The following is a 12486-nucleotide window of genomic DNA, read 5'->3' as shown; positions in this document are numbered from 1 at the left end:
TTCAAGAGGAATGCAAACAGCAGTATATATATATATATATATATCAGTACTTGAGGTAGGAATAGATGATATATGACCAGAAATGCTCAAATATGGAGGTATGAAAGTTGTTCACCAATTATGAATTATGTGGCTGCATTGCATAATTCAAAGGTCTGGACTTAGCTCTCATAGTTGCCATCTATTAAAAAATGAAAATTACAGAAGAATTTCTGTATTAAGTGTTTCATGTAAGCATACTTAAGAAGAGGCTAAGAAAAATGAGCTGGAGTCAGCCAAAACAGATTTTCTAGATCAAGTTTTCATGCTACAATTATACAAAGTAAATGAAACATTATATAAAAACAATACATTGTTTAAGTTGTAAGTCAGCAGTTAAAATGGAAGAAAATACAGAAACATGGTTTTATGTAAAATGTAAGACAAAAGGTACACACTATCTCCACTCTTATTTATTATGGATCACATTATGAAAGAAAGTGGCATTAAATCTGATATATATCAAACTTAGCTCTTTGCTTTATGCAGATTATGTTGTACCCCTAAACATATCCACTGTAAGTCTCCAGGATTTTGTAACAAATTTGGCATAAAAATAGGCAGGAACATAGAAAACTTCAGCTCATTTGCAATCAATGGATTACTATAGAACAAGTAAAATATTTATATTATTTAAATTAAGGGGATATTAAATCCCACATTATTTCAAAGCCGAATATAGTAAACTATAAAAGTTTCGGCAGATTGTAGCGTAAGCTAAAGCACGTAGTTCAAATGTTTAAAACACATTCAAACTCTTTGCAGACACCACATTCTTAGGCAAGGCATTCTAATCATTCACAACTTTGCACGAAAAAAACCTGTCTCTCACTCCCCTACTCACACCCTCTTTATACAGTTTCCAGGGATGACCTCTGGTTCTCCCCTAATCTCCCACTATTCTCTGTAAAACATCTTCAGCATTGATCCTTTAACAACCCCTTACCAACTTGTAGGTCTCTATCATATCCCCCCCCCCCTCTTCCTCCTGTCCACCAGACTCTGCAAATTACATCTTCTCAATCTTTCCTCATACTCGACATTCCAGAGGTCAGAAACTACCTTAGTCAGTCTCCTTTGGACCCTTTCCAACATCCTTCTGAAAACCTCGTGACTAAATCTGGGCACAATAGTCCATGTGTGGCCTAATCAAGCCTTATACAACGGAACAAGAATCTCCCTACTTCTACACGCCAGTGTCCTCCGCATCATTCCCAGAAGCCTTTGTGTTGTCTTCACAATTTTGGCGATGTGCCTCCTAAATTTTAGATCCTTATCCACTATCACCCCCAACAATATATTCTCAACAAGCATAAATTCTACATCCCACCTTTGTTTTCCAAATTTTAAAACCTTACATTTTGCAACATTGAACTCACATTTCTGTGCCCAATCACTCAATCTATTCAAGTCTTCCTGTAAGGCCACAACATCTGCAAACAACTGAATATTTCCAGCCAAATCTTCACCTATATCATTAATATACAAGTTAAACAGTAATGGACCTAAAACAGACTCCTGAGGCACTCCACTAGTGACTTTCCTTTTCCCGGATACCACTCCCCCCCCCCCCCCCATACACAACTTGTTGATATCTATCAGATAGCCAGTCTCCAATCCAATGCACCAATCTAATATCCAACCCCATCTGCTCTAGTTTGACTGTCAACCTATCATGAGGTACTCTATCAAAAGCCTTTGCGTAATCCAAGTATATTACTGTGTATCATTTTCCTCTGTCCAAGGAAGCAGTCACTTTATTGTAATAAGTAAGTAGATTACTAAAACATGACCTCCCTTTAGCAAATCCATGCTGTCCATCAAAGATAATACCATTGTTATCAACCCAACTCTGGATCCTAGTTCTCACAAGCTTCTCCAACAACTTAACCATAACACCTGACACACACAGATAGGCCTATAGTTTGATGCTTGGGTTCAATCACCTCCTTTATGAAGTGGCACAATCTTGCCTCCTTCCACTCCTTAGGAACTTGACCGAGTGCAAGACTCATATTAAAAAAATATGTTAAGGCAGGTGTCAACTCCCTGGCACATTCTTTCAGAATACTTGGTGATATATTATCAAATCCCACAGCCTTATTAACATCTAGTTTACTCAACTCCACCTACACCTCTTGCTAACCTAAAGTCAGTCTCTGCTCTCAATCCCTCCATGAAGTCACATTCACAAGATTGAAAGATCTTTATGAACTACTCATTAAGTATCCCCACCACACATTCTGCATCAGCTGTCTTTATACCATTTTCTCCAATCAATGTCATCCTTCCATAATTATTCTTTCTTTTGCTGGCTACATATCGAAAGAACTCTTTAGGATTCTTTTAGGCTTCATTAGCTAACTGCTGTTCATACCTCTCTTTAGCTACCCTCACCAACCAAGTCACCCTTCTTGCTTGGTCTTTGTAGACTTCATAGAATTGGTTATTTCCACTTCTCTTATGCTGCCTCCACAATGCCCTTTTTCTCTGTATCGCATGCTTAATCTCTTTATTCATCCATCTCACACCCACCTTATTTAACCTTCTCACCCTTGGGATACATTTAGACATTGCATCTACTAAACAATTTTGAAAATCCCCCAAGCTGCATTGATCTCTTTTCCAGCTAACTCCTCATTCCACGCTACACCCGCAAGCTGTCTCCTGAGCTCTTCATAATCACCCCCCCCCCCCTTGTAGTTCCACATATACTCTTTTCTCACAGAGGTCCTCACACTGCTGGCAACCACCTCATGGTCACTCTCACCAATTGGTGGATGATTTGACACCTCATTTATAATTACATCCTCTGATGAGATGACCAAATCTAAGACTCTCAATCCTCGTGTGCCCTCTGTTACATACTGTCTGAGGTAGTTATCCCTCAAAAACTCAAGAAACTCATTTTCTTTACTTCCAGTTGCTATCTCATCATTCCAATCTATATTGCCATAATGATCACCCTTTTCTTATTTACTTGGCTAATTTGATTGTACATTTCATTATCACCACCATCCACATTACCTGGTCTATAACAACATCCCACCAAGTATTTGATTCCATTCACCTCTATCTCACACCATACTGCCTCAAAACCACTGGCACTATTTTCCTCTTGCATCTCTACTTTATATGGACATAACTCTTTCTCTCTCATCAGTAGCACTCTCCCTCCTATTTTACCCCTTCTGTCCTCACGAAACATCATACCCTTCCATCTCTATTCCTGTCAGGATGTCATCCTCTTCCAACCATGTCTCACTTATTCCGACAATCTTTGGGTCAACAGACGCAATTAGTGCAGCCATTTCATCTGCTTCTAGCATTTGTATACAAACACAACAGCTCATTTCTGGATCTACAGCTAGTTCCACTGATACCACTCACTCGATGTGACCTCTCTATGCTCAACTGGGGCCATTTCCCTTTCTGCTTCTTTATTTTAAAACCCTTTTCAATTCCAACCGTTTCCTCTTGATCCCTGATCATCTCATTCCTTTCCTGCCTACACATGCTCACTCCTCTTGGAGCATCCACCTTTCTCATGCTGTGTACCCGTGTCCACCCTGAGCCTCCCCATTTCCCTGCTGCTCTTGCACACTCATTCTCTATACTGATACCATTCACTTCCCCATTCATAACCACCTCTTCAATCTCTCCTGTTATATATGGAATAAGAGAGAAATTAACCAAAGCACTCAACTGGCAATATACCAGACAGTATTCAAACTAATTTTAAGTTATGGATTAAGAGTTGGGTTAGAAAAAAAGCACTTAATCAAACAGTAAGAGACTACAGATATGAGAGTTGGTACCAATGGCACAAACATATTAAAAATGAAGATTTTAAGAAGGAATTTAACATTGTTAGTAGTGTGTGGGAAGAGCTAATCTAAAATGGTATGGCCATTTAAATAGAATAGGAGATGAAAAGATTCACAAGAAGACCAAGATCTAGGTGGACTGATTCAGTCAGAAATACCTAGAAGAACAAAATGGTAAATACAACAATGTTGGAGTGCTGACAAGTAATAGATTAATTTGGAGGAAAATTGTTGACAGGGGATTAGTAATAATGTAAACTTAATCATGTGTTTTCTGATATGTACTCTCACTATTGCAGTAGCACCAGTGAGAGTACATATCAGAAAACTCATGACTTTTTATCTTGAACAGTTTTTCAAAAATAGAATTGCTTTTATATTATTAATTCTTGTTGATAAGCTTATACGTTGGTGATACATAACTGTTAATTTTAAGGAAAGAACAACATATATTATTATATTAACTAAATAACTTTAATTAATACTTCCAATATTTTGGTAATGTTACATTACCATCTTCAGGGAACATAAAAATTAATGAAATGTGCATGGCAGGCACTAACACTGAGCAAAAATGGCTGAAGAAAACAACTGAAGTGTCCTAAAGGGTGCCACCTAGTGGGCCAAATTGGGTATTAATCTTGGCTGCTTGGGCTGAGGTTCTAAGAATGCAAGCCTCCCATACATCCAAATTTATTGAGGTTTGGGGAGTTTCTTAAGGCTGAGACTGATTCTAAGAATAATCTCTCATATTTAAACTTGCTGCGGTGTAGTAAGGAAGCTTTCTTCCAGCGTATTTTATGGCAGGTGTCCAAGGCATGGTCAGCAAGTCCTGAGTGGCTGTAATGGTGGAAACGGATATAATTCTTATGTTCAGATATCCTGCCTGTTTGGCCATAGTAAGACAGTTTACAACTACAAGGGACCTGGTAAACTCCTGGTAAGTCTAGAGGAAGTGGCTGATCCTTGGGAGAGCAGATAAGAGATGCCAATTTTTGATATGGTTTGTTGTAACAAGTTGTCAAGTCATATTTTTTTAAGATTTTTGTTAACTTTTCAGAAGTACCACGAATATAAGGAATAGTGACAGATTTAGAGTAGTCCTTGTTGTGGAGGGGGGGGGGGGTAACTGGTTTTAATATTTTTTGGATTTTATGGGGGTTGTATCCATTGGCTACAAAGGTGTTAAGAATATGAATAAGTTCAGTAGTAAGGGCATTGTTATCTGAACTGATTAATTTTGCCCTGTCATATAGGGTTTTTATAATTCCATATTGTTGGGAGGGGGGATGGTGTGAACGCTGGTGAATGTATCTACCTGTATGTGTAGGTTTTTTGTAAACTGAGAAAGCCAGGGATCCATTAGGTTGGCATGTAATCAGAGTATCTAGGAAAGGGAGACTGTTATTGTTTTCTTTTTCTAAAGGTAAACTGGATCCTGGAGTGTAGATTGTTTAGGTGTGAAAGGAAGTTTAAGTGTGTCTAGGCCATGCAGCCAAATAGCGAACACATCATTTACATAGCATAGCCAAACAATAGGTTTAAGTGGGGCCGAGTTTAAGGCTTTTTCTTCGAAGGTCTCCATAAAGATGGCCAGAGGTGGGGAGAGTGGAGAACCCATGGCAGTACCCTCTATTTGTTTGTAGAATTTTCCTTGCCATACGAAATAGCCTGAGTTCATGGTGGGGAGGGTGTGAATATTATTAATGTCTGTCTCATTCAAACAGCACAGTCCAAAATATGATCAAGAGATGCTCATATGATAGTGGATCTACTGTATCTTTGACTGAAACTGGATGAAAGGCTATTGTAAATTGACAATGTGTAAGATCATGGCCATTTTTTGGAAGCTCCACTCCCAAAAGGAATAAATAAAATTAATCCTGCTTAAAAAAAAAAAAAAAAAAAAAAAAAAGGAAGGAGGACAACAATTATAGCATTATTAGATGCCGAATAGCACTGATATCATATAGTGGGATTTAATAATAATTATAACAGGAATTAATCAGCCCATAAAAAATGAACTGTATACTAGTGATTGATTCACTCAAATTTTTGACCTGGATGTTGATGGGAAGAATGATGTATATATCAGTCACCATATTTCTGGAAGAAAAATTTACTAAGTAACATGTACTCAACAAGGAGTATACATGATATTATGATAGTACTACATGAAAAACTTACATCATCATCATTACTAATTTCCTTGATTGTTTCATAATTAGAATATTTAAGAACACACAATAATTGTCACATGCAAACTATAGTGTGGAATAAATCAAGTTCATTTTCCTTAGAAACATACTTAGTTCTAGCCATGAAGAACATTAGATTGCAAATACACTGTCAACTCAGCAATACCAGATTGATGGACAAAGAACAATAGTGTAGAGTTGTTCCTCAAAATGCTCCATGTAATAATTTGCTTATAATAGAGAAATAAATTACCAAGACAAGTAACTGGTATATTTACAAAGTGAAACAATGTAATAGGTGCAGAGAATGTTAACAAAGGGAGGAGTTTTGGGCTTCATAACAAGTGCAACCTCACCAAAAGATAAAGGCATTAAGAGACAGCTAACAGCAGATGATGTAGTTGCAGGGACAGAATGTGAAGGGTTTTAGTATTTTCAGGGAAAATAAGAGAAGATATGATGGAGGTACGGATGCTGCTGATGACAGCAGATGAATTGCACAGTCAAAAAGAATAGGAGATAGGCATGAGGACGGCTGTTCATGTGAAGATATCTGGTGTAAGATCAATACTAGCAAGACAAAATATACAGTTGGTTGTTGCTATGGGCCAGGGTACATAACTATGTAGATATAAACTGGAAGGAAGAAAGATCACATGGCAGAAAGGAAATGGAATTTATAACCTACTGAGAGTATTGGACTTGATCATAGGATCAGAAGAGCTATCCACATTGCCTCAGATCGGTGAAAGTGACCATGCTGACTTGACTTGGGAGATTGTAAAATATGAGGGATATATGTGGAACTACAAGGCAGGTGATTATGACAAGCTTAGGAGGAAGATGAAATCTGTGCCATGGCATAAAACACTGCAGGGCAAGTAGTGCATGGGAGATAGTTGAGGGTCATCTAGAGGAAGCAACATTAAATTGTATATCCAAGGTAAGGAGGGTTATTCAGTAGGAGTTAGATGGATGAACAGGATGATCAGTTAAGCAGCTCATGCTTAACGGTATATAAAGAGAAAGGTGAACAGAACATGGGTCAGGCAGGAAAGGCAAAATCTGATTACATGAAGAATCTAGCCGAGCAAGCCAAAGGAAAACCCAAAGAGTTCTTTCATTATGTGGCAAGTAAGAGGAAGAATGACTATGGAAGATGAACCTTAATGAGCACCGATGGTCATGAGTGACCACTTTGCAAGGGTATGTATATCATCCAAGTAAGGCAGATGAATTGGAGGTTCTTAGGATATTGCAGATTATTAATGTAAATACAGCTGTGGGATTAATTGGGATATCAGCTGAAGTTTTGCAAGAATATGCAAGGGAACTAGCAATGCCTTTGACTAGGCTCTTTAATGTAAATCTCAGCTCTGGTAAAGTTTCAAGAGAGTGGAAAGAGGGTAAAATAATTCCCTTGCATAAGGGAGGTCTTAAGACTGCAGTAGCAAATTATAGACTAATCATGGAAAAATTGATCAAAAAGAGAATTTAAGAATGGGTAGATAAAAATATGATACTGTATGAGGGACAACATGACTTCGTGAAGGGTCGGTCATGCCTTAATAATTTACTAACTTTTTATAATAGAACAACTGAGTTGGATAAAGGAAATGGCTACACAATGATTATGCTGGATTATTCTGCAAAAGCATTTGACAGAATACCACATGGAGCACTGTTACACAAATTAGAACAAATGGGGATGGATACGACAATGGTTAAGTCGGTGTTTCCCAATGTTTTTTGGATCATGCCCCACCTCTAGCATAATATAAATATGCACTTTAAATAAAAAAGGAACATAGGTAAAACTGTTTTTAATTTGACTTTCTTCAATGAATATAATTTTATATATATTACACTTTGATATTATAAAACATAAATTGAACTGAACTCGGGAAAATAAAATCCAAGTTAATGCGATCCTTGAGCTTGATGTCTGCTGCAAAGAGTTTTTATTTGAGGTACTCATTTAGTCATTTTCAATCTCAAATCCCCATTGTTTGTGATATCCAGATGATTTCTTTTTTTCAGTAGCAAGTCATTTACAGCATGGTGCTAGGACCACTATACATAATGATATAGGAAATAACCCAAAAGGAAATATTCAGTTATTTGCTGATGATGCAAAATTAGGTAGAGTAATAGTTAATGAAGGTAATGTAGAGCTTGCAGGATGATTTTAATAGGCTGTCAATCAATATGGGTAAAAGATAATGGATATCAGTTTAATGTGCCAAAATGTAAAGTTATGCATTTTGGGATAAATAGATTACAAGCTGTGTCTGCACTGATGGAACTGTACTCTAGAACAGTGCTTCCCAAACTGTGGGCCGTGGCCCCGTTGGGGGGCGTGAAATAATGAAAACAAATTTAAAATGTTTTAAGATCATGTGAAATGTGTCTGTAAGATGCTAAAAATGTAATATTTTACAGCTGATTTTTGCAATATTCACTGTGTGTATTGAATATAAAAACAATAAATATCATAGTAATATATGTATGTCAGCATTATGATTTTTTTTTTCCAATCAGGACTGTGAAATATTTTAATTTTTCGAAAGGGACCTTTACATCCATAAGTTTTGGAGGCACTGCTCTAGGAAATAGATGAAGCTAGAGATTTAGGAGGGGGGGGAGGGGGATAGACATAGAGTTAAAGCTTAGAGGACATATTGCTAAGGTAGCCAATAAGATTACTAGGCTACACACTAACAATTAGAGATGAGGAAGTTGTTATTCTTCTTTATATGGCCTTAATATGCCAACATCTGGATTACTGTGCTCAAGTCTGGTCCCCTGGGTTTCTTGGGGATGAGGAAGCAGTGGATAGTATTCAGAGGCTAGTGGCCTGTAGAACACGCCCTATAAGGACAGAATGAGAGTGTGTGTGGATTGCAGAAGTTGGTTGATAGGAGAAAATGAGGGAATATGATTGAACAAGTTGCTTGAAGGATTTTATAGGATTGGTGCAAGGGAAATGTTTCAGCACTTGGCTAGAGTGGCCAGAACAAGAGGTCATTCCTGGAAGTTGAATAAAGGTGTGGTCAGTAGGGGCATGACTAGATTTTTTTCCTTGGATAGTTGTGAATGAGTGGAATGGGTTGCCATAGTTAGTTGTGAGTGGTCTCTTAATGGCTTCAAGGAGAGGTATGATAGATTGTGTGGATAATTTGGGTCTCTCGCAACGAGTCGCAAGACTCCATGGAGATTCCCATACAATAAATTTATTTTACAAATGCACCCAATCTTACCAGGAGAAGATTCTCTACTCTTTAAACCTCTAGATTTTACTTCTTGTATCTGTATTTTGGCTTGTTCGGCAAGTCGTTCTGTTACAGACTTCTGAGGCAGGTTGCCTCGTTCTGGATGATAATATTTGCACTTATTTCCATAGGTGCACTTCTTTCCATATGGACAAGGTGGTGGAAGTGGTTCTGGAACTTTTGGCTGTTTCCTCAAAAAATTTTCAAGTGATGGACCATGTCGTCCAAGAGGATCATCTGGTGGCATAAATCTAAAAGAAAAAAAAAGTAATAAGAAATAAAACTACACCATAACTCATTTATATTACTTGGAAAGCACTTGTAATTTTAACCATAATGGAAATCCAGGATGTAATAACCAGTATGAAGTAGGCTGTAATAGTATATTTTTATTCTACTATGTAAAATAAATATTCATGGAATTATTTAAAATAAATTTTCATTAAAAATGCTATAAGATTCACTGTAGATACTGAGCTTCTACATAGTCTCTTAATGCAAGTTCAAAGTAAAATCCTATGATTTAAGCAGTACATCAAGGCAAGCTCCTATAAAATGATGATTATTTTGAAGCACACATGATAGTTACATTGGTATTACTTCCAGTATGAACCACAGTGAGAAAACACTATGTAAAATAACTTGCCATAGATCGATCTGTCCCTGAATCAATCTTTGGTAGTTTATGTTTTAGGAATCAATCTGTTAATATAAGTTTTTCAAATTGAAATTTATTCCTGATAAAAAAATTACTTAATTCATGTAGGAAACTTGATGAATTAAGCAATTTTTACTTTGTGTTTTCTCAATGTGGTTCACACTGGAAGCAAGAACAACTGCAGAAGCTTAATATTTGACAGTTTGCTTGATTACAAAATATGAATATTTTATTATATATTTTTCACTTAGTAAAACTGCAAACCAGTAGATACCATAGTTAATCTATTGTGTTCATTGACCAAACTTTATAGGAAATGTTATATATAATAATTTATTTTTATTTTTATATCCCAAATCAAAATATGGGAATTGAAATTCTTCAGCTCCTTTAACATCTGAAATGCAATTAATATTTGCTCCGTATTGAAAAGAATTCCTATTGTGATGTGTTCCATATTCTCTGACAAGTTCTGATGTTTTTTTTTGTCTTTAATTAAATTTTAATTTTTAATGAAAACAATATTTTTATAAAAGCCATGACTATACTAATCCCTAGAAACTGAAAAAATAAAACCGTTTTTACGCTTGCATTCATTTAGAATTCAAGTTCAGTGTTTAATGAAATTCTGAGAAGTTAGCTTTTTTTTTAATTTCACATTCTTAGTTCTCATTAAAACCATTCGTCTCAGCATAACAAAATTGCTCGTAAAACATCTCTATTTCAGCATTGCATGAGATACAATGAATGTACTAAATATTCTAAAAATATCAGCTCAGATAGGACTGAAATGGTCCGTTAAATTTGCAATAAATAAAACAAAATAACGAACGGTTTGTTTCTCCTATATTCTGTAAATATAATTTCTAAATGGAAACATTAAGCTGAAAGCGAAAAAACAATCTCTGATTACACCGAATCGAATTAAGAACCTTCCCAGCAATTCCAGTTTGCAGTCGCTATAAAAATTGCAACGACCTTCACTAGCATGTTTCCGATGTAGATTATATACCAAGGAAGTAGGGAGTTGGAGTAAGAAAACCGCAGGATATCACGAAGGAGTCGACGCGAGGGAGGAAATTGCATGGGGAAATATTTTCTGAATCAAACAGGGAGTCTGTGACCCTCCTTGCACGCGATAACCTATATGGAGGCGTAAAGTTTTGTGAAACAGTCGGAGCTGATGTGGGAGAAGTAAATTCGTGCGTTAAATGACCTTGAAAAGTCGCAAAACTACTTAAGAGTGCAACAAAACGGGCACTAATATACCAAATACCTATGAAAGAACCGGAACAAAAGATTAAAGAGAACAAAAGTTCTCGTCTCCATATCTGAGATATGAAAATTAGGAGTAACACATCAGTCTAGACAAAGTGAACAAATAGGAAATATCTTCTCATACGTTTCGGTTTTATTGTTAATGAAATACGTCAACAACACTTGAGTTTTTTCTTTTTCTTTTTTCGCTTTTAATTGCCAAACATTATATAACCAATTGATCATTTTATGATTCTAAAATACGACAAAGATATGAAACACAACATACTTACCTTTTCGTGCATTTTTTTTTAATTAATTTATTTATTTGACTGGAACACTTTCGTTTTCGCAGTTTAGTAGAGACAAACCTATGTAGTTCGGTGCTCCGAACGGTGTAACTTTTAAATTCGTAATATTCAAGTATCGCATCACCAAAAACAGGGAGCGAAGAAAAACTTCTAATATACAGCCGAAAATATAAGTTCGAAAGAATCCACTTCAACTCTAAAACACATACAAAACCTAAATAAACACGACTGTTTCGGCTTCTGTGTGATTTGAGAAAATGTAATTCTAAGAATAGCCCTTGAGAACTTATTAATTACGATGTTAGCTTTTTTTTTACTGCTTCAGTTATAGCCCAGTGACTTCGTAAGCACATCGGTCAAGATTACACAAGAACATGAAAGTGCAGCATACGCGGAATGCTTCCAAGTTTAGTAACCCGAGTAATGTTAACTAGTCTATGCACCAAATGGACGAAACTATCGCTTCGAATTTCTTGGCATTTATACAAATGCGAGAAATACAAATGTACATTTGTACAAAAATTACAATTTTCAAATCAGGACATTCTTTTTGAAACAACAACATGCTTCTAGATAAGCTGAACCATTTATTTCTTAACAGTCAACAGTAACCAGTACTAGTGAAACTAGGGCGACAGACTGTTACAGATGCCCGAATATTCCTATTATTCTTCCGCAGAAGAAGTGAAAATTACATTAAGTTCTATCAAATCTGGTTTGGTCGGCTGTCTGGAATTACAGAAAAAGATGCTGTATATTACGTCTGTTAATCTGTTTTTTTTTCAGACCGGTTTGTGTGTTTTGCGAGATGTTGGTAAAGCAACGAGTTTCATGTATAGAATTTCTCAAGAAATGTGGGAAAATTAGCAGGAAAAAAATGCCTTGTCAATTTTCATTTTCAAAGATATATTAGTTTCAAGAATA

The 12486-nt window shown here is 36.3% G+C and overlaps 1 protein-coding gene across 2 annotated transcripts in view; it reads right to left on the bottom strand.

Annotated features, from left to right (window-relative positions):
- The window catches only part of LOC150096147 (uncharacterized), a 155844-nt gene that overhangs the window by 4652 nt on the left and 138706 nt on the right, over nucleotides 1-12486 (bottom strand). For both annotated transcript variants that reach the window (XM_090409520.1, XM_090409521.1), the window contains exon 5: nucleotides 9325-9587. In XM_090409520.1, the coding sequence (XP_090265646.1) occupies nucleotides 9325-9587 (263 nt within the window). The remainder of the gene's footprint in view (nucleotides 1-9324; nucleotides 9588-12486) is intronic.

This window comes from Typopeltis vanoorti, chromosome 19 (assembly GCF_054136105.1).
Source record: "Typopeltis vanoorti isolate ZY-2024b chromosome 19, IOZ_Tvanoo_1.0, whole genome shotgun sequence".
NCBI classification, from domain to species: Eukaryota; Metazoa; Arthropoda; class Arachnida; order Uropygi; family Thelyphonidae; genus Typopeltis; species Typopeltis vanoorti.
Note: the sequence above shows the minus strand (reverse complement) of the source record. Positions and strands in the feature narration are given on the sequence as shown.